The following is a 23,929-nucleotide window of genomic DNA, read 5'->3' as shown; positions in this document are numbered from 1 at the left end:
ACCATTTTGTTTCCGATCATAAATAGAGTGCACTTGCAATTAGAATACATAATATTAAAGATTTTGGTATAATAATTATATTTACATGTAAAAAATAAGAACACTTGCAAACAGTATTTAAGAAATCGTTATAATATAGTAATATTTAAATGAAAAAAGTTATATATGTAATGATAAAAATCATCTAACAGCCTTAATTATCCAGGATTTGAACGGTATGTGTTCTAGCAAGTATCCTAAATAAGTATCTAATCATCCACGACCGTAATAATCCAGGATTTGAACGGAATGTGTTCTATAGCAAGTACATTAGGGCCTGTTTGGCAATTCCAATAAGCCAACTTATTGGCTTATAAGCCCGTAACAGCTTATTGACGAGTGTTTGTCGACCCAACTTATAAGTTGAATTTACAACTTATAAGCTGATAAGTTAAATGTTAGTAACGACGTACTTTTTCTCAACTTATTTTTTATTTTTCATTTTTTTTATCAATTTTAGTTTAAAAATATACTTTTAAAATGTTAATCAAACTTTAATTTATATAAATTAAGATAATCACTAAGTATCTCAAGCCTCATAACATAGCTTCCCATACAAGTAAGATTGTAAAGCCACAAAATAGCTAGACCACTCATATTTCATGTTGAACTAAAGAGTTTGAATGAGGATATGATGCCGTTTTCCAAAAAAACCCATAGCCTATGCTAGTCATTTACAAGTTTCAAACAAAAAATTACATGACAGAAACAAACCACCGCAATCTTTGGAAGCGTCCAGCTATTAAAACCCGCATTCAGTTTTAATATAAAAAAAGACTAAATCCAAATTTCAAAGAACGGGTGTGAAGGCAATATTCAACCATCATGGGATGTATCCTCGAATACAGCTACTGATTCATATCCGAATCTTATTATCCATAGTCATTTCCTTTGCTGATACATGATTTCTTCCGTTACCTCCGGCCATAAACATGCTTTCCATAACTTTTGTATGACATAAATTAAGATTCACAGGTATCCATAGGTACAGGTTCATCTGTTTTCTTTCCCAAATTATGATCATCACAGCTATCCATATCTACATATTTCTCCTTGCCACATAAGCCCATCATGTGATTACTAACTACACAATCACCATTCACGGTTACCTCTGCACTTGATGAGCTTACATTAGCAGTACCACATTGATGTGGGACTGGAACTGGCTTTGCAAGATCCTCTGCAGTGAGCTCTAATACTGGGTCACTGGATATGGGATCCCGGTCTTCTTTAATTTGGTCTTCTGGTCTACCATCGCCTTTGAGTTTTTGGGCCTGCTGCGGATTTCCAAGAAAATGGTTGTGCCCTCTCTCCTTCATTTTACTCCCTCTATCACTGTCTTCATCATCTTGGCTAAATTCTTTTAATGCATCCACAGATCTAGGCATCGTATCTTTCAAGATGTTAGTCTCAACATTACCAAGGCCAGAGGTGGCAGCTTTCACTGTTTCGGATGCTGCATTCACTTTAGGACTAGTTTGCCTCTGGATACCCTGAACAATTGCTTGTTTCGTAGAATGACCCTGATAATGTTGACTACTTGTAGATCGTGTGGCATTTGGCGGCGTAGTAGAATAAGTGGGAAATGTAGTTGCCAGACCAGTACGAATGTAGTGCACATTACTGGGTAATGAGTTTCCACTACTGACTACACCCGAAGCTTTGATCATAGAAGCTCCTCCAGGCATAATACGTACAGCATTCTTTGCCTGTGCAGCCCTCAACAATGATGCTGCATCAGATGGAGTGGCAAGACGAGCCCCCGCAGCGACTGCAGCAGCTTTTACTAGCTCACAGTCCGGACTAGGAGAGGGCTTTGCTGATTGGGCCTTCAAGTTAATCCGAGATTTAGATGAAACCCCTACTGCGCTAGATTGTTGTGCAGCAGTTGTCACAAAGCCCTGTTTAGCTATAGGTCCTAGTGCCCCAGATCGTTGTCCTATTGTAGGGACAGAGTCCGGGCAAGATATATAAGAACGCTGTTTTATGGTTGGAAGAGAATTATGCTCAGATTTAGGTTCAGACTTTATGCCAGCAGAAGTTTCAGCAGCACGATGGATGGAGTTGCTGGGCGTAATGGCTAAACTCGTTGCACCTGGTTCCAAATCACAATGAACACATGAGTAAAGCAGAACTAGGATTTCTTCAACGTTTGAATTCTAAGTTTTATGTATATATGTGTGAATGTGTTAATAATATGCCCAGGTTGATGACAAGTCAGGGTTACAAGTCAAATACTAGTGAAATGAATATTTTTGCTACATTTCTTTATATTTTCTCAAACCCTTTTTAGCAGTGGGGAGCAAGGGGGTGGATGCTGTTATTAGAATGCATACATACGAGAGATTATTTTTAATTATTTCACACTGATCAACCTCACTCCTCAGCAACTCTAGTCAATGCCAAAATCACATAATCACCGGACAACTATAACAACACTCTACAAATATCACATTCTCATGTCTAATACTAAACCATTTCCACTCATCACTGACTAATCAAGGAGCTCTAAAAACAATATAAGCACCAAATATACTGTAATTGGTAATAACCTACAAATCGCTGGTACCTAGCAGCAAGTATCCTTTGACTGATAAGCAATAACTTATTATCAGATAGTCAGTGTTTCCTACTGCTAATGCACAATTTAAATCAGATTAACAGCAGCAAATTAATAAAACTTGCAGCATATTATCTAGCATGACCCAGAAAAAATTAAGTTCTTGTATAAATTGCTATGGAATGATTGATTAGTTGCAGGGTAATCACCTCATTAATATTACATATGATAATATGCAGAAGGATTATTTACCAGGGGAGAAAGATGCCTTCAACTTATCTGTCATCGGCATATTGAGGGCTAAAGACACAGCCCGCCGAGCTGCAAGCTGCGCCTCAGAGAGTTGTTGTGAGCTCCTTACTAAACTTGAGTTGCCCTTGCGCTTTCTAATAATGTTCCACCTCTGCATTTTAATTATCTCATAAGATTTTGTGCAGGAGAATCAATATTGGAATAGTTACAAAAGATGCCACATGATCACACATTAGTTTAGCACATTAAACACTTCAACCTAAACTGATATTGTACACATACAATAAAACATTTATCCGCTGTCAGGTTTCAGGAAACCTCGGGTCTGAATAACAAAGGAATATGTGACACAATTTTGTAGTTTACGAGTAAATTGTATCGCTTACAATACTACACTTTCAAAAATACCATTCAAAATACTAGAGTTCACATTTGGTTACATTTATGCACATTTGCCTATATCCCACTAACTTTTTGAGGACTTCTTGTCCAATTTTAATTTCAATAGTTATATTTTTTGGTTAGAGCAAACATATATGATACAAATATAGTCCCTGAAAAGTGAACTAGACAAAAAATGTCATGAAATAAGCTTAAACAAATATAATGTGAACTTCAATATCGCAAGAGGTATTTTTGAAAGTGTGGTCTTGCAAGTGGTATGTTGGCTAAAGCGTAAGTACACATATTGGATTTTACTCAGTTGATATTCATAAACAGACCAGAATGAGTGTAATCAAAAGTACACAGATATGTGAACTGGTATTGACCATGGTCTCTACTGTTGCATATACTCCCTTTGGAATACGTAGGATTTTCCACCCCTTTGGAGAGTGGTATTGACCAATGGTCTCTCGTGTTGACTTCTGCCAGTTTCTGATTTTTGTTAATATGTCAATCATATGTTAACATGTGAAGAGTCATATAATACTGCGAGTTATCTCAATTTTTACAACTTACTAAATACAGAAACAATCATGTAGCTACAAGTAATTACTTCAAATGAGGAGTTATGGAAAAGATGAAGCAACGGAAGTTCCTACTAATAGGTTCTCCAATGCTATAAACAGTGTCCAGAAAGAACTATGGTCATGGAAAATCAAGAAGGGAGATTACACAGCTAAATTAATCTATTAATCTATTTCCTCTTATAATCTTTCTCAGTTTAATCTAAAAAATTACAATCAGTGTCATTTAAGGAGAAAGGTGAACCAAGGCTTACACGCACGCCTAACTAAAGCTAGGCTCAAGGATTACAGAAAAATCAAATATAGTTATTTATGCATAAATCAAAACTCAAAACTCATTTATACCAAATCAAATTTATTACTGAATTATTTATATCTCAGATTTAGCGAAAAAAAGAAGAAGTAAAAGATTAGACATAATCTAAAAAGCATGTAGTTAATTATCTTTAACAATAAAGCACAAATATAAGTAATATCCCAGATAATACAAATATTTATTATGGTTGAGTCTAGACTCTAGCCGTCTAGGATTCAGCAAAAAGCAAAACTACCTACTTTGGTTTGCTCATTATAATTAGTTTAGGCTGGCTCGCTTTTAAATTGTTATATATTAAACAAAATAATTATGGCTACATTTGCTTGAACTGAAACAACCAAAGTGGACAATTTAAACATGCTTTTAGTTTTATAAATTACAAGACTTATATTGTCTTTTCCGGTTCTTCCATTCAAATTTTAACCATAATACGTAAATTATTAGTGTAAGACTAAGCTCTATTATCGCCGACCTAGAAAGCATGGATTCTTCGGTCACCTAACGAATCCCCATATCCCCATGCACCCTTGTATCGGATTCTTGGATGCTCAAAATTCTCAATTAAAATTCATCTTTTTAATTTTGTACTTGGTTTAAATTATTGTGTTTTAGATGCTTATATCATGTATTTGACTCAATTTGCATAAAAATATTAGTGTTTTGACTGGATTTCATCACAACATCAAATATATATTAATAATAATAATAATAATATGTGTCATATTCCCCCGCACTAAAATCCTCGTATTATTTTATTTGCCAAATCAATGTATCCCCGCACTACGCGCCCACATCCCCACACCCTTATCCTTGCTTCTTAGCCGCCGACTTAATTTTTCCTTTGCACAATCTATTTCTCATCTCATCAAGTCATCCTCCTCCCATTCCATTTTCCATGCAGCTGTTGCGGTCACCAATCCACCATTTGTGAGTATAAATTTAGAATATTGTTATACGGCTGTGGTGAGATTCATATCTGGTAACAACACAAGTCATGCTTGTTTTTAATCTGCGTGACTGTCATGTTACATTCTACCAATCATACATATATTGATTTTGTTTTTAGAATATCTTTATATTTCCTGTTCTGTCCCTACTAACTGTTTTATTAAATTCTTGAACCCTGCATACTTCTTTCATGCTTGATATAGGAGAAATTATGAGCACCACAAACCCATCTATATCGCGTATCTCTTTCCTGGTTTCTTTACCCTCTCTAATACAGTCGAGATCTATAAGTTTCTTTGAATCAAAACTTACGACTCAGGATGTTTACCTTGTTTAATACAGCTTTGTTTGTACATATTGTAAGAGGGAAATTAACATTTCAGAGAGTACCAGGGAATTTTGGCAAGGGGCTATCGTTTAGATCCATTGTCTACATATATAGTTATATCTCTTGATTAAAAATTAATAAAATGAAAATGGTTCTAGAATCATGTTTGCTATAAATATTCTTATTTGACATCTTATTACATGAATCCATTAAACAGCTAGTGCAGGGTCACATGAGATTGTATTTCGGACAATAAATTTCTTTCTTATCAGGTTATTATTTTTATGTTAATCGTTTCTATCTGTACATTTTCTGGGTTACAAATATTATAGAAGTATATCTAATTTTGGATTAAACACAAATTGTTGCATTATTGAGGTTGAATTTGTCTTTCGTTTATTTTTATATTGTTGGTCTATGGTAGTTGTTCTTCAACCAAATATGCTTCATCCAAAGATTCACATGATAAAAAAAAGAGTAGAGATTAGAAAAATATATAGTATTTTATGTATATGTATTGGAAATGATTTAACAGTTTGTTTCAGGAAATAGATAATCTTTCTATCTACTGTGGTGAGTTAATGGAAATCTAGTTGACATGCCAATGGTTAAGGAAAATTTATCAGGGATTTTTTGGACACTAAACAGTAACCAAACCAAAGTGGAGTTATGACATCTGGCTAAACAGACTCTGGGTAATATTCTTGTTTTTGTTTCTGTTTTTCCTTTTATTTATATAATGTTGTTTGAACCCATTGGTGAACTTGTTGCCTTATAATTTGTTGGTTTTGGATCCCTTAGGCTGTAGATTGAAGGGTTACTTTAGACGTTAATACATTATTTTGGCCCTTAGGTCAAAGACTTAACTGTGACTTTGAATTAGCATTTAATTCCTGCATCTTTATTTGTTGGAACTTTCTTTGTGGAGTGCTGAGCTTCTGTGAATTTTAATTCAGTGGTCGAGCAGCTCTAGTTCGTTGTGGTTATAATATTTTGCATTACATATGTTTCATCTCCAATTTTATTTTATTTGAAGTTGTATAGTAAATCATGGGTTTTTGATTGCAAGGAAGCTAAAAATATAATCTACTAAGAGTTGTATGCTGCATGTAGTTATCAGAACTGACCCCAAAGAATGGGAAAAAAGTAAGATCTAGAAGTTAAGCAAAGATTAGATGGGTGAAAAAACCTGAGATAGTTGTGAAGCTGATCTTTCACTTTTGAAGTCCCCTTTCAATAAATTTGCCCAATTACCTTCACCGCATTTTTTTACAGCAGCAATGAGTTCCAAATCCTCTGCAGCAGTCCATGGTTTTCTTCTCCTTCGAGGAGGTAGGTTGCCACCATCAGTATCCAACCCTTCAGCAGATGTAACTTCAGGCAGTGGCTGTTTCTGGGCAGAAACTGGAACTGTGATATTTGTCCGACCGCGTGCAAAGCTCCGTGATTGTACGCATTCCGAGGAAACCCTAGCTGATTGACCATTAGGTATCTTCATAGTCAGTGGAGCCTCAACAGTGGAACCATTTTGTAAAGTTGAATGACTTGGCATGCCAGAAGCAGCAAGTAACTGTAAAAATATATATAATAACTATATAAGCCATAACAAAGAGGCAGTGCCACATACAATGGAAAATTTACCAAAACATGAAAAACTTACATGAGTCACAAATCTGAATAATATTAACAATTTTCGGAGATACCGGTATATGTATGAATGCTAGGAATTTTCCAGTAAGTGCTAGTAATGCTGATTTTAAAATTCTTGGCTTTGCAAAACCAAATTAAACTACGTGAATATGGCGTATACTTGCAGTAATTTCTTTTCGCTGATAATTCCTAGTAAAAAGAAATTACATGACGGAAAAAGATCATATATCTAGAGTTTAAAGTTCAGTTGTGATTGTCCACTAAAAGTGAACACATCAGACCTCATTAAAACACTGATTTCATTATCAATTTTTCATCGGATTTCTTCTGCATACAAAACAATGTATGCACAATTGGATGCAGATTTATATTTCTAAACAATCTAAATCGATTTTAGGCTAAATTTATGAACATCTATGAGTCTTCTAAATAGAGTAATGCTTCAAAATCACATAAAAGTTTCTTACCAACCAAACAAACATAACATTTGTCTCAAAGAAATAGTAGCATGCTCATGGATAAACAATTAGTGTAAAAATTCACCTTCACACATGCTACAACCTCATCAGAAGCTTCAGGGGTAACAGTTGGTATAGCTTCCAATTCATTATCTAGATCACTGTCATCGTCCTGACACAAGAATATTATAGCAACAAGACAGGTAATATTCATCTTAGTAAACCAATTTTATTTGTAATATTGAGTCACAGGTAAATATAACATGTGCTCGCATTTTTGAATGAGTAACACTTAATACATAGACATGAGAATATAAACTAAAGGTATTTAGACCATGAAGGGAACTGTTTATCCATAATTTTACGCTGTATCAGGTCATGTTTAAGAGTCTCATATCAATAAAACAATGCTTTTCCTTAAGTGGAGAATGAATTTTGATGTAATTAATGACCTTAACAAAACAAGGTAACTATGCATTAATTTTATTTGAGCTGATAAATTTAAATGTGTATTGATCATGCTGTTGTCAATTGTTTAACACATGCATAATTTGTTTAAAACCAAATTATAAAGTCATATGCTTCCATTAACTACGATGCCTTTCCATGGAAAAATAATGTTAATACATTTGACAATTCACTTTTATTCGTCACAAACATATATGTTATTTTCACATGTGTACAACATTTAAGTTCGTGTGTAGAAGTGTTAGTTTCTGCAATAGTTTAATAAAACTATAGTAGTAACCAGCTCGTCTAATTGATAAAACTGCTTGTGGAGAACATTCGGCTGTAAAATATGATAAAAAGCTAGATCCGTTCGCATTACAATCATTTGACATCTTAACGAAATCTTTAGTTTTGGAAAGTTAATTAAAAAAAAGTACAAAATGACCTACTCTTTGTTAAGCATCATGTTTACACATACAAGATATGTTTGAAACCAATAATTGTGCTTCCAACTAAAGTGAGTAAGCTTACCAGAGGATCAACCTCTTCATCTAATCTTTCAACTAACGGCGTATTATAAGCCAAACGTCGCCATAGCATTTGGTACTCCCTCGGATTAGAAATACCGGTGCTAGTCCTTTTCACCAGCTCATTCCAATCAAACTTTTCATCCGCAACTTGAGATAGCTCTTGAAGTAATGCCAGTACCGTAGACGCGGAATACCTTTGAACACAAAAACTTAAACACAACTCAAATTCATATTTCATATACAAAATTAGAATCAAATTCATTAACATTCATACAACTAAACATAGAATAGCCCTCTAATGTTGTTATAGAATTGCATACATATATGTCTGGAGAGAACATAACAATATATGACAGAAATGCGGATCAATAATTCTCTCGTGTTCTCGCGCTAAAAACACGAGCCTCTATATAGGAACCGAATTAGATTTCAAATATTTATCCAATTATATACACTTGTAACAATTAATGTACACTCACTAATAAAGAAATGTGTAACAATAATTTCCGTGTGTTGTCGCACTTAAAATAGCAATCCATTAAATGCGAGCTTATAACTAAACAATCAAATTAAATTTCAAAAATTCATCCAACTACATACACTTATAACAATTAATGTACACACACACTAACAGAAATGCGAAACAATAATTCTCACGTGTTCTCGCACTAAAATAGCAATCCAGTAAACGTGAGCTTATACATAACAGTCAAATTAAGTTTCAAATGTTCATCCAATTACACATACTTATAACAATTAATGTATACACACTAATAACAGAAATGCAAAACAATTGTTTTCACGAATTCTCGCGCTAAAAACAGGTATCCACTTAATCTAGAGCATATACATAACAATCAAATTAAATTCAAACATCGAATTAAACACAAACTCATAAAAAACATAATAAACATACAATTATCAAAAACTATAAGTAATCAAATAACAACCTCTGTAGAAGGCTCGCGATATCTTCTTCGGAGATAAATCCGCGTTTCCGCTTCCTCGTGTTCTCAATCATTTCGATTTCTCGCCGGAATTGCAATTAATCAATCCACCGCCAGCGAAACTCCGTTGCTCAAACCCTAACGAACAGCAGGAGTTTACCGAGGCTTCAGTTGGCGTGGCGACGGAGAGAGACGCGCCGTCGCGGAGTTGGAGCGTAGAGCAGACGCGCCGGCGAGAAAATCGGAGAGAGGCTAGAGAGAGACTGAAGGAGAGAGAGAGTGGAGAGCAGAGAGAAGAGAGAAATACTGGGAAAGAAAATTGGAAGAAAAATGAGGGAGGGCGAATGTGAAATTACGGAAATGACCTTTGTGTTTATATATGATTGTGATGCGCGAATCTCCAGGTTGACATTGACGGTGTAAATTAAATATTATATGTGGGGTTCATGATTGCATTCGTGGATTTGGTGAAAAAGAACAAATTTGTGTCGGATATTTTGCGAGTATAATTTAATTTTTGAATTTATTTGTTGATTTTTCGAAGAAAAAGGTGTGCGGGTTTGAATTTTTATAGGAAAAAGAATTGAAATTGGGCGAGAAAGATTCCAAAAATTAGCTGGCTGGGATGAGAATATACAAAATACTCTAATTAGTTTTCTGTTAATATTCGTAACGTTTTGACTTTTTTTTGGTACATGGACAATTTATAGGTTATATGGAATGTTACGTAGTTATTAAATTTATACGATGTGTGTAATAATTTTTTTCGTATGCACTGTATTATTTTCGTTATTTTTATCTTGTTTCTATATAAATACCGTTATTTCCATTCAATACGCGGTAACGCCATTTTCGTTCGATAAATTGTTCAATTTATTTCATTGACAAATTATCATTAATAAACAATTTTATCGTTAAAGTATCAATAAACAATCTATTTTGACTATTTAGATTTTAAAAATGAACGGTAAATAATTAATTACCCAAAAATTGTAAGCTCAATCTCAAATAAAACTGAGTTTTTAACATGGGTAACAAAAAATTCTTTTATATGATTAGTATCATGAAAAAATATTATTATAGCGAGTTTATTGAAAATAAAAATATACTCTATATGTTATGTTAAAATAAAAAAATATAATTTTTACTAGATTATTATTTTATTGATTATTAATTTATCGAAATTCAATTATAATATTTGCCAAGCTGGTGTCAAAGATTCATTCCTATAGATCCCTGATTCCATGTTGAAAGTTCAAAACAAAGGTCTCGCCTTAGTCTTTATGTTTGGAAAAAAGTTTGTTTATCTATAATTAGTGTTTGTTTTTAGTTTTGATACCTTGAACAAATTGTATTCAGATGCTGCTATCGATAGGAGAATTATGCCAGCAGTTGTTAAAGGAAATTCTAATAGTGTAACTAGACCACATACTTGTCTTGGTCTTGGTCTGTTATTGATAGAAAATTTTCTAATTCCACCTGCTTTCTTTCTGGTTTCACGCAAAAACCCGACAAAATCCAGAGAACCATAACAACCTAAAATCTCCGCAGATCTGTCCACTTACTGCACAAAAATTCTTATGGCACTCCATTTCAAGTAATTATAATGTCTCCTCTGGTTGAAACAAATATATAAATATTTCTGGAACAATATTTATCTAAGAGATATTATTATTAGTGAAGAAACAAGCACATTATTATACCCAAAATTTGGCATTGATTTGACTCGGGTCAAATGCGGATTAATTGCAGTCAAACTCGATATGACATTGTAGAAGGAGAAGACGCGTCCAGGCCCGCAGGACGCGCCCAACTTGGAGGAGGGTGCCTTATAAGGGATGGCCTTATAATAGGAAAGCTTGGAAGCGCATGGACGCGCCCTGGAGCTTTGGACGCGTCCAATGTGCCGGAAACATTTGACAGTTATGTTTGTCTAGCAATGAAGGTTGGATAAACCACTCAGAGAGAAAGGACGCGTCCTGAAATGCTGGATGTCAGGGAAGGTAGTTACTGGAAGAACAAATACAAGTTTCATAGGGGTTAGGACGTGCCCAATGTCTTAGGACGCGTCCTATGAGTGGTAGATGCATTCTCGAGGGTGACTTCAGGATCAAGCTTGCATGAAAAGGAGCAGTGGAGATTATTTTTACTAACGTATTTGTTGCAGGTACTCTTTGATGAATTCCCTCCTTGAGACGGTCAAGGAGGGGGATGTCCGTGAAAAGCTTGAAGTCCTCCAGGGGTATGCCTGATGATTAAAGGCCTCTTCATGTATTCAACGGGTGTCCTTGTTGGGGATGCGGGGTTAACTTTGGTGTGTGCTTTGGGAACTCTGTTCTTGTATTCAACGTGTGTACTCATTGGAGAACTTTGGAGTCATCCTGCACTTTGCACCCAAGAGCTTGGGATCACCTGTTCTGTTATCTGGTGGGTTATCCTCATTCGGGGGACAGGGACGCGTCCGGCATTTGGGGTGAACTGTGGCTATACCTGCGTCCGTAAATCAAGGGAGATAGTTGTAGCGGAGTGTTATCCTTGCGCACGGAGATGCACTATCCGTGAAGTCCTACGTTTAAGGACGAGCCTTGGGCCTTTGCGGTTGGGCCTCATAGTTGGACATTCCTAAAGCTAGCAAAAGACGGATTCTGGATGTTCTAAGAATAAGAAGTCTAAGCCCATTAGATTTCTTGTTCCCCAAGAACTACGTCAGACTTGATCCCTATATAAGGGATACGTAGGCACATTGAGAGGTGTAAGAAGTTGAGAGCTGATAAGAGAGCCACCACTTACTCTGATCAATCTCAGCCTAAAACAACCACAAACCACCATACACCGCTTGATTTTCCGGCGAAGAACCACCCTCATAGATCTTGATTCCGGCGAGAAATCTCAAACTTTGTTGATACGAAATTCCTCCGTCAACACACATAAAAGAATACAATGGAAGTACATACTTCTACCTATCTGAGCATAGCCTAATTTATAGAGCATGACCTAATTTATAGAATAGAAGATAACTAAAACAACTACAAATACGGAACATTACTTTGGCTCGTGGAGTTGAGACTCCTATTTTATTCAACTACATCCATTGCCATAATCTACTCTCTACAAAATTGAAATCAGAAAAGACTTATTCAAAATTATTCAAAAGGCTAGTGATTTGCACAATTTTGTAACAATGTTCCTGAAAGGAATATGTCCTAAGTCCAATCATGTATTAGGATTTAGGAATAACTTTTATGTAATCTGTTTTGATTTCATTGATATTAATAAAGACTTGTTTTGTTTTTATTACGGGCTTTATCTATTTAAGTGTTTAAATAAGATATACCATAGTTTAGAGTAAAGCTTTTTATGGATTATGATGAGATCATAATAGTGAGACCTAAAAAGATGATAAAACTAAACTTAAATAGTTCCTGGTCATAGGATTACTAACTGGTAATTAATAATCCGCAAAGATCGGTACATACTATACTTGCTTCATTATGAAGGATGTTTGTTCTCATAGACATTTGTGTGGTGACACTATAGCTAGTATGTAGGTGCTTATTATAGAATAAGTTCACTGAACATGACTCGCACAGCTGAACAACTGATGGAGTTCACTCACATGTCAGCAGTTGTTCACATAGTGATAGTTGTACAAGTATCCTTAGACTTGAGGTCATCATAGTCATCTTGTGTACACTGAACTATGCTTTGGTTTAGTTCTTAGTCTCCAGGGACAATTATTAGGGCTCTTCTCGGTATAGAAATTTGTACACGAAGATAATGTATGATCAATAAAGGATCTACCCCTTCCAGTGAAGGAAGCGAATGTTCAAGGCTGATCCACTTATGCTAGTTCAGGAATCTCTGGCCAGAGTGAATGAAATTAGAAAGGAGTTTCTAATTTGCATAGAACTACGCATAGTAAATGGTAAGCAAGTGATTGAATTAGATAGGCTTGACACGAGATCCATGCCTTGTATTTAATCGGGACATTGTTGGGTAGAAGGAGTTTATTGTACGGTAACTATTCACTGACATGTTCTTGGTATTCTAAGCAGTGAATTCATATTATCCGGATAGTCGCGATATGTTGAGAAGCATCACTCACGATGTAGAATAAATGTGATTAATTAATTAATCATATTTAATAAATTAGAGAATTTATATAAATAATGATAAAATAGTTTTATTATTATTTACTTCTACTATCGGCTTAATATTGAACCTACAGGGTCACACCATAAAAAAAGAATGATTTAATGGTGGAGAAATTAATTAATAATGGCTAATAATTATTTATTTGTGAAATAAATAATTAATTGGCAAATTTAATAATTGATTAAATGAGATTTAATTGATTATAAATTAATTAAGAAAAGTTCTTAATATTATTAATTAAAGGATTTAATTTTTGGAAATTAAATCAAGAGAGAGAATTATTTCTAAAGTGTTTAGAAAAAGGATTAATAATTAAAAGGTGTTTTAATTATTAATGAGAATAATAAATGGGATAATAATATTATTATTTATGGGAACATTTCAGCTGAAAATTTTGCCTATAAATACACTATTATAGACCCTATTTTATTCCAACCCACATCGAACCCGAAAACCCAAAAAGTTTGGAAAACCCAATTCTCTCCACCTCCTTCCTCCTCCTTAACATCGTTTTCTTGGTGGATACCGGTGGAGTGCTTCACACTTGAGGAGCAACTGCTAAGGATCTCTGATCGTTGTCTCCGAATTATTTTAAAAGGTTAGATTCGATCCCTCGAATTTTTTATTCACGATTTATATGCTTTTATTTGGATTTTGTATGTGTAAAAGTGTTTTGCCATGCCCCCGTTGCGTTAAAAAATCCAACAATGGTATCAGAGCATAGGTTGTATGCATATAGATCTGTGGTAAAAATTTCAGAATTTTCTGTGCTTGTATGAATTAATTATGATTTTTACAAGTTATATTATGGATTAATTTTGTCTGATGAGAAATCATTTCTCAGAATAATTTTGAATATTGATCTGGGTTCTACAAGTGTTGTAGATCGTCTGGGTATTTTTTTCATAATTTTGTGATGTATAGATTTTTTATTATGAATTTTTGAAGTTGTATCAATTAAATTCGTAATTAAATAAATCATATATATATATATATAAATTGATTGTATGTAAGTATATATCTGCTGCTGTTTTGTCTGCTGTGGTGTGAGACACGGAAAAGAAGAAAGAACAGGCTGTCAGGTCTGACTTGCACGGAGTTCGAGAAGGAATAAGCGGCGGCTGCTGCAAAAAAAAAGGGGTGTAACGCATTCCGGGAATGCGTTACACACATGTGGCGCATTCACGGGATGCGTTACACCCTTTAATGGCTTAAAAGGGGTGTAACGTATCACCAGAATGCGTTACAGGGCTTGTAACGCGTTCCTGTAATGCGTTACAGCCCGTCTGTTGATTTTAAAATTGATTTTCTGGGAGTTTCGTAACTCCGTTTTGGGCGTGCAATATAACGTTGGATTCATTTTTCCGAGACGGATCTAATGGAGTGATCAATTTTAGTTTATATAAAAATTTTGAACTGTTTATATTCCATGAAGTGTTTTAAAGTTGTTTTTGACTGTTTTAATTGCTTTTAAATGCTTCATGTGATACATAGAGATGTATAATGCTTAGACTAATGTGCTAAATGATGTAACATGCCTACCTTGATATTTATTCATGTTTATATATGTGATATATGCCTAGTTTATCATGCGATGATAGATTTAGGTGAACTTAAATGAACATAAGGCGTTTGTTAGACAACCTAGTATAGTGAAATTGTTTCATAACCTTAATAACAATATTATGAATACAATCATGAGATTCTTGTGTTTGTGAAACCCGTAATTGAATATGAATTTTCGATATGAGAGAAAGGATGATTCTGTCAACAACAGATTTCTATCTGTAAGAAAGGGTTATTAAGTGACGCCTCTTGACAATGCTCCACCCGATCTGGGAATCATCTGATTATTGATTATTGATTTGAAATATTTAATTTAAAAGGAAGAATCTCTTTATAATATGATTATGATTGTAACGTAATATAATCCCTCTAAAATTAAATAATATCAAGTAGTAATTGGCCAATGATACAACGGGCTTGTGTCGGTCATAGCCTTCCAACATGATAGAAAAGTAGTTCTTATTTTTGAATCATTGTCGGTTCGTGCTACAGCCGAGGGCTTTGATTTCGAAATAAGAAATACTTGTCTATTACATAGAGATGTGTACATTGAATAAGAATCTAAAGGTCGGTACGTGCTACAGCCGTGGGCCTTTGGGGACTGGTTCAACTGTACGGAATGTTGGGTTAGACTTGACTTAGAATATTGAGTTTGTCGTGCTACAGCCGAGACTCAATTATTCAAGAGGCTAAAGTTTGATTAGGGAATAACATTAGATGTAATTGACAAGAGTTGTCTGCCTATTGAACATTGCATGGCGGTTCATGCTACAGCCGGGGTTGTGTAATGGAATGTAGGATCCCTATTCCCACTAGCATTATGAATGCTTAATTTTTCACGTAGGAGGTTGAATAAATTAGGAAAACTAGTGGGAGCCACTTATGAATAAAGACCCGATTCATATAGTGTTTTGAAATGAAATCGAATATTTGCTAAGTGTTGTTATGTGTTTATCATTTACAGATTACAATATACATTATGTCTCCTGCACTATCACTCAGGAGCATACTAGATGCTCACAAATTGACAGGTCCTAATTATGCTGACTGGCTTCGAAACTTGAGAATTGTTCTCAGGATTGAGAAGCTGGAATACGTGATTGACTCACCTAAGCCTACTGAACCTGCTAGTGATGCACATAATGATGAACATGTTGTGTATCGTAAGTGGATAGATGATGCAAATGTTGCTCAATGCATCATGCTAGCTTCCATGAACATTGAGCTACAGAAGCAACATGAGCATATGGATGCTCACACTATCCTCATGCATCTACACGAGTTGTATGATGTGGCAGGGAGGACAGCTCGATATGAGATATCGAAGGAGTTGTTCGGTTATAGGATGTCTGAGGGATCATCTGTGAATGACCATGTACTTAAGATGATCAATTTGATTGAACGTCTTGGACAACTTGGTTTTGCCATGGATGGGGAGCTGAGCCAAGACTTGGTCTTGCAATCGCTTTCGAGTTCGTTCTCGCAGTTTGTTGTGAACTTTCACATGAATAAGTTGGATGTCAGCCTGCCTGAACTCCACAACATGTTCAAGACTGCGGAATCGAATTTTCTCCCTAAGAAGAGTTTTGTTCTTCTAATTGGTGAAGGTTCCAATCCTAAGAAAAGGAAGAGGAACTCTTCCAAGAAGAAGAAAGTAGGTGAGAAAACGCCAGTTCCACCAAAAGCTGAATACCCCAAGAGCAAAGTTGTTTGCTTTCACTGTAACAAGGTGGGGCACTGGAAGAGAAACTGCAAGGTTTACCTTGCAGAATTGAAGAAGAAGGGTAGTGAGACTACCACTTCTGATTCAGGTATGTTCATGATAGAAGTGAATATGTCATTTCTACTTGGGTATTAGATACCGCCTGTGGTTCTCATATCTGCAATTTGTTGCAGGGACCAAGGAGAAGTAGGACTCTTGAGGAAGAGGAGGAGATTCTACTGATGGGAAATGGAGCAAGAGTTGCTGCTGTAGATGTAGAATCATTTCATTTGCATAGGCCTACGGGCAAGACTATTGTTTGAAATAATTGTTATTTTGTTCCCTCGATTGTGAGGAATATTATTCCCATGTTAGACTTGGCTGGATTTTCATTTATTATTGAGAATAATGAATGTTCTATTTTTAGAGATAATATTCTTTATGGACGTGGTGCTTTAAATAATGGTCTGTATGTATGTGACATAATTTATTTCAGATTGAACAAACTAATAAAAGAAAAGGGATGATGAAAATCTCACTTCATAGTGGCACTGCAGTCTCCATTTAGTGGACATGGAGAGAGGGCTGCAGATTTGCTAGGAATGGTACACACAGATGTATGTGGACCAATGTCTACGCAAGCCATGGGTGGATTTTCATACTTCATTACTTTCATAGATGATAGATCTGGATTCGGATATGTGTTTGATGAAACACAAGTCTGAGGCCTTTGAAAAGTTCAAAGAATATAAGTATGAAGTGGAGAAACAACCAAACATAGTATTATAACTCTTCGATCAGATCGAGGTGGTGAATACTTTAATGGAGTGTTTCTAGATTATCTCAAAGTAAATGGTATAGTCTCCCAGTGGACTCCTCCAGATTGGTATCTGAAAGGAGAAATCGAACTTTGTTAGACATAGTTCGGTCCATGATGAGCTATGCAAATCTTCCAGTATTCCTATGGGGTTATGCATTGGAAACCTCAGCATATTTACTGAATAAGGTGCCTTCCAAATCTGTTCCTCAAACTTCGTATGAGATATGGAAAGAAAGGAAACCGAGTCTTAAACACGTTAAGATTTGGGGATGTCCGGCTTATGTCAAGTAAGTTGACCCAGATAAGTTGGAATATCGATCCGTAAAATGTAGTTTTGTGGGATATCCTAAAGAGACTTTAGGGTATTACTTTTACACCGATCATCGAGTGTTTGTATCCAGACATGCTACCTTCTTGGAAAAGGAGTTTATCCTTGAAGGAAACAGTGGGATCAAAATTGAACTTATTGAAGTTCAAGAAGCACAAACTACTACGGTTCAAGTGGAAACACCTGTTCTGACTGAACAACCTTTTGTGGAATAGCCCATTCATAGATCAGGGAGAGTGTCTCGCCAACCTGAGAGGTAATATGGCCTTGTCATTGAGAATGACAATAAGTTGTCGATCATTGATGATGACGACCCTGTGACCTATAATGAGGCTATGAGTAGTGTTGACTCAGAGAAATGGCATAGTGCCATGAAATCCAGAATGGAATCTATGTATACAGTATACAAAAGATAGATTATAGCAGATGGCCAGGTGGAGACCTATAAGGCCAGGCTTGTGGCAAAAGGATTCAAACAAAGGCAATGGATTGACTTTGATGAAACCTTTTACCTGTAGCCCTGTTAAAATCAGTTCGGATTTTGCTTGCGAATGCTGCTTACTACGACTATGAGATCTGGCATATAGCCAGATGGTTTTCTTTCCAAGGTAAATAAAAACCTAGTGTGTAAGCTACTGCGAACCATATGTGGTTTAAAGCAAGCTTCTCGAAAGATGGAACATTCGTTTTGATGAGACAATCAAAGAGTTTGATTTTATCAAAAACGTAGATGAACCATGCGTCTACAAAAGGGTTAGTGGGAGCGCGGTAACATTTCTTATATTGTATTGAATTAGAGTTGACACACATAACAACATAGCAGACCCACTCACAAAGCTACTTTATGAAAGTCACTTTGATCGTCATAAAGACAAGATGGGTATTAGATACCAGAGTGATTGGCTTTAGTACAAGTGGGAGATTGAAAGGAATATGTCCTAAGTCCAATCATGTATTAGGATTTAGGAATAACTTTTATGTAATCTATTTTGATTTCATTGATATTAATAAAGACTTGTTTTGTTTTTATTACGGGCTTTATCTATTTAAGTGTTTAAATAAGATATACCATAGTTTAGAGTAAAGCTTTTTATGGATTATGATGAGATCATAATAGTGAGACCTAAAAAGATGATAACTCTAAACTTAAATAGTTCCTGGTCATAGGATTACTAACTGGTAATTAATAATCCGCAAAGATCGGTACATACTATGCTTGCTTCATTGTGAAGGATGTTTGTTCTCATAGACATTTGTGTGGTGACACTATAGCTAGTATGTAGGTGCTTATTATAGAATAAGTTCACTGAACATGACTCGCACAGCTGAACAACTGATGGAGTTCACTCACGTGTCAGCAGTTGTTCACATAGTGATAGTTGTACAAGTATCCTTAGACTTGAGGTCATCATAGTCATCTTGTGTACACTGAACTATGCTTTGGTTTAGTTCTTAGTCTCCAGGGATAATTATTAGGGCTCTTCTGGGTATAGAAATTTGTACACGAAGATAGTGTATGATCAATAAAGGATCTACCCCTTCCAGTGAAGGAAGCGAATGTTCAAGGCTGATCCACTTATGCTAGTTCAGGAATCTCTGGCCAGAGTGGATGAAATTAGAAAGGAGTTTCTAATTTACATAGAACTACGCATAGTAAATGGTAAGCAAGTGATTGAATTAGATAGGCTTGACACGAGATCCATGCCTTGTATTTAATCGGGACATTGTTGGGTAGAAGGAGTTTGTTGTACGGTAACTATTCACTGACAGGTTCTTGGTATTCTAAGCAGTGAATTCATATTATCCGGATAGTCGCGATATGTTGAGAAGCATCACTCACGATGTAGAATAAATGTGATTAATTAATTAATCATATTTAATAAATTAGAGAATTTATATAAATAATGATAAAATAGTTTTATTATTATTTACTTCTACTACCGGCTTAATATTGAACCTACAGGGTCACACCATAAAAAGAGAATGATTTAATGGTGGAGAAATTAATTAATAATGGCTAATAATTATTTATTTATGAAATAAATAATTAATTGGCAAATTTAATAATTGATTAAATGAGATTTAATTGATTATAAATTAATTAAGAAAAGTTCTTAATATTATTAATTAAAGGATTTAATTTTTGGAAATTAAATCAAGAGAGAGAATTATTTCTAAAGTGTTTAGAAAAAGGATTAATAATTAAAAGGTGTTTTAATTATTAATAAGAATAATAAATGGGATAATAATAATATTATTTATGGGAAAATTTCAGCTGAAAATTTTGCCTATAAATACACTATTATAGACCCTATTTTATTCCAACCCACATCGAACCCGAAAACCCAAAAAGTTTGGAAAACTCAATTCTCTCCACCTCCTTCCTCCTCCTTAACATCGTTTTCTTGGTGGATACCGGTTGAGTGCTTCACACTTGAGGAGCAACTGCTAAGGATCTCTGATCGTTGTCTCCGAATTATTTTAAAAAGTTAGATTCGATCCCTCGAATTTTTTATTCACGATTTATATGCTTTTATTTGGATTTTGTATGTGTAAAAGTATTTTGTCATGCCCCCGTTGCGTTAAAAAATCCAACAGTTCCTTAGTGCAAACTCACTATCAACAACACCAAGAGCTTGACGAAACACCTCAAATTTGGATTTAGCAAGAGCCTTAGTAAAACCATCAGCAACTTGTTCTTGAGTTCGAATCCAAAGCAACTCAATGTCCTTTCCCAAAACTTTCTCCTGAAAGAGATGTGTCCTAAGTCCAATCATGTATGATGATTTAGGAATAACTTTTATGTAATCTATTTTGATTTCATTGATATTAATAAAAGACTTGTTTTAGTTTTATTGCGAACTTTATCTATTTAAGTGTTTAAATAAGATATACCATAGTTTGGAGTAAAACTTTTTAATGGATTATGATGAGATCATAATAATGAGACCTAAAAGACGATAACTCTGAACTTAAATATTTCCTGGTCGTAGGATTACTAACTGGTAATTAGTAATCCGCAAAGATCGGTACATACTATGCTTGCTTCATTATGAAGGATGTCTGTTCTCATAGACATTTGTGTGGTGACACTATAGCTAGTATGTAGGTGCTTATTTTAGAATAAGTTCACTGAACATGACTCACACAGCTGAACAACTGATGGAGTTCACTCACGTGTCAGCAGATGTTCACATAGTGATAGTTGTACAAGTATCCTTAGACTTGAGGTCATCATAGTCATCTTGTGTACACTGAAATATACTTTGGTTTAGTTCTTAGTCTCTAGGGACAATAATAAAGGCTCTACTGGGTGTAAGAATTTATACACGAAGATAGTGTATGATCAATAAATGATCTACCCCTTATAGTGAAGGAAAAGAATGTTCAATGCTGATCCACTTATGCTAGTTCTGGAATCTCTGGCCAGAGTGAATGAAATTAGAAAGGAGTTTCTAATTCACATTAATTAGAACTAAGCATATTGAATAGGAAAGCATATGATTAAATAAGATAGGCTTGGCACGAGTTTCATGCCTTGTATTAAATCATGACATTGCAGGGTAGAAGGAATTAATTGTACGGTAACTATTCACTGAATGGGTTCTTGGTATTCTAAGCAGTGAATTCGTATTATCCGGATAGTCGCGATATGCTGAGAAGTATCCCTCACGATGTAGAATAAATATGATTAATCAATTAATCATATTTAATGAATTAGAGAATTTATATAAATAATGATAAAATAGTTTTATTATTATTTATTTCTACTATCGGCTTAATATTGAACCTACAGGGTCACACCATAAAAGAGAATGATTTAATGGTGGAGGAATTAATTAATAATGGCTGGTAATTATTTATTTGTGAAATAAATAATTAATTAGAAAATTTAATAATTCATTAAATGAGATTTAATTAATTATAAATTAATTAAGAAAAAGTTCTTAATATTATTAATTAAGAATTTAATTTTTGGAAATTAAATCAAGTGAGAGAATTATTTCTAAAGTGTTTAGAAAAAGGATTAATAATTAAAAGGTATTTTAATTATTAGTTAATTGGTTAATAATAATAAAGGGTTAATAATAATAATATTTTATGGGAAAATTTTCAGCTGAAAATTTTGCCTATAAATATACTATTATAAAACATATTTTTGCCAAAACCTAAAAAGGTTAACCAAACCCTAATTCTCCCACCACTTCCTCCTCCATTATATTAATCTCTTGGTGGATACCGGTGGAGTGCTTCACACTTGAGGAGCAGCTGCTAGGGATCTCCGCTCTTCGTTCTTGGATCGCTTTTAAAGGTTACAAATCGATCCCATATGATTTAATCACGATTTGTATGCCTTTATTTGGATTTTATATCAAGAAAATTATTTTACCATGCTTCCGTGATGATTAAAATCCTACAATGGTATCAGATCATAGGTTGTATGCATATAGATCTGTGATAAAATTTTCAGAATTTTATGATATTGTATGAATTTATTATGATATTTGCAAGTTATATCATGGATTAATTATGATTGATTAGAAATTATTTCTCAAAATTATTTTGACTGTAGATCTGGGTTCTACAAGTGTTGTAGATTGTCTGGTTATTTTTTTCATAATTTTCTGATGTGTGGATTAATTATTATAATTTTTTGAAGTTGTTTTAATTAAATTCGTAATTAAATATATATATATATATTCTGTTAGTATATATATATGTTTAGTTGTCACCTGCTGTGATTTTAAGAATAGTACGTTCCGCTGATTGATGGGGCACGGCTTTCTAGACAGGCGGCGGCCGCTGCAATAAAAAAAAAATTCAACGCATCTGTTGTGCTAAGCGCGTGAAGCGCAGTCTCTGGGGGGTGTCGCGCATTCCGTGAATGCGTTACACAGTGTCGCGCATTTACGGAATGCGTTACACGCATTAAAGGCTCAAATGTGTTGTAACGCATTACGGGAATGCGTTACAGCCCTTGTAACGCGTTCTTGTAATGCGTTACATCCCGACTGTCCACATTAAATTTGATTTTCTGGGAGTTTCGTAACTCCGTTTTGGGCGTGTAATATATCGTTGGATTCGTTTTTCGAGACGGATCTAATGGAGTGGTCAAATATTTTTTATATAAAAGTTTTGAACTGTTTATATTGCCGAAAGTGTTTTAAAACATGTTTTAATTGTTTTAATTGCTTTTAAATACTATAATAAATTCATACATCATTATATCAATGTGTGACATGATAATTTCTTGCATGCTTACTTGTTTATTTATTTTTATATATGAGATATATGCCTATATTTATCATGCAATGATAGATTTAGGTGAACTTAAATCAATATAAGGCATGCTCTAGAAAATCTAGAATATGAATCGTTTCTTGCCTTAACGATAATATTATGAACACAATCATGAGAGCACGGTTGGATAGCTCAAGTGGTAAAGGGCTTATCCTCTGTCGTCCCAGATCCTGGGTTCGATCCTGGCTCACCCCGAGAATTGTTGAGAACAGATACTCATTTGTAAGGCTATAAGCCAAAATTAGTCAAAAAAAAAAAGAACACAATCATGAGATTCTTGTATTTATGAAACACGTAATTAAATATGAATTTTCAATATTGAGAGAAAGGATGATTCTTTCAAAAGCAGATTTCTATCTGTAAGAAAGGGGTATTAAGTGACGCCTCTTGACAATGCTCCCCCCGATCTGGGAATAATCTGATTATCGATTTTTGATTTGAAATATTTAATTTAAAAGGAAGAATCTCTTTATAATATGATTATGATTGTAACATAAATATAATCCCTCTAAAATTAAATAATATCAAGTAGTAATTGGCCAATAACACAACGGGCTTGTGTCAGTCAAAGCCTTCCAACATGGTAGAAAGTAGTTCTTATTTTTGAATCA

At 34.6% G+C, this 23,929-nt stretch overlaps 1 protein-coding gene across 1 annotated transcript; it reads right to left on the bottom strand.

Moving 5' to 3' along the window:
- Nucleotides 1–604: 604 nt before the first annotated feature.
- LOC141706966 (uncharacterized) lies at nt 605–9,793 on the bottom strand. Its single transcript, XM_074509884.1, has 6 exons — nt 9,450–9,793; nt 8,501–8,693; nt 7,605–7,691; nt 6,601–6,981; nt 2,852–3,002; nt 605–2,134 (listed from the first exon to the last, which is right to left on the bottom strand). The coding sequence occupies exons 1-6, from the start codon at nt 9,518–9,520 to the stop codon at nt 1,002–1,004; spliced, it is 2,016 nt and encodes a 671-aa protein (XP_074365985.1). The 5' UTR covers nt 9,521–9,793; the 3' UTR covers nt 605–1,001.
- Nucleotides 9,794–23,929: the final 14,136 nt, after the last annotated feature.

Source organism: Apium graveolens, chromosome 2 (genome assembly GCF_009905375.1).
Source record: "Apium graveolens cultivar Ventura chromosome 2, ASM990537v1, whole genome shotgun sequence".
Classification (NCBI taxonomy): Eukaryota; Viridiplantae; Streptophyta; class Magnoliopsida; order Apiales; family Apiaceae; genus Apium; species Apium graveolens.
This window is presented reverse-complemented; position numbering and strand designations above follow the sequence as displayed.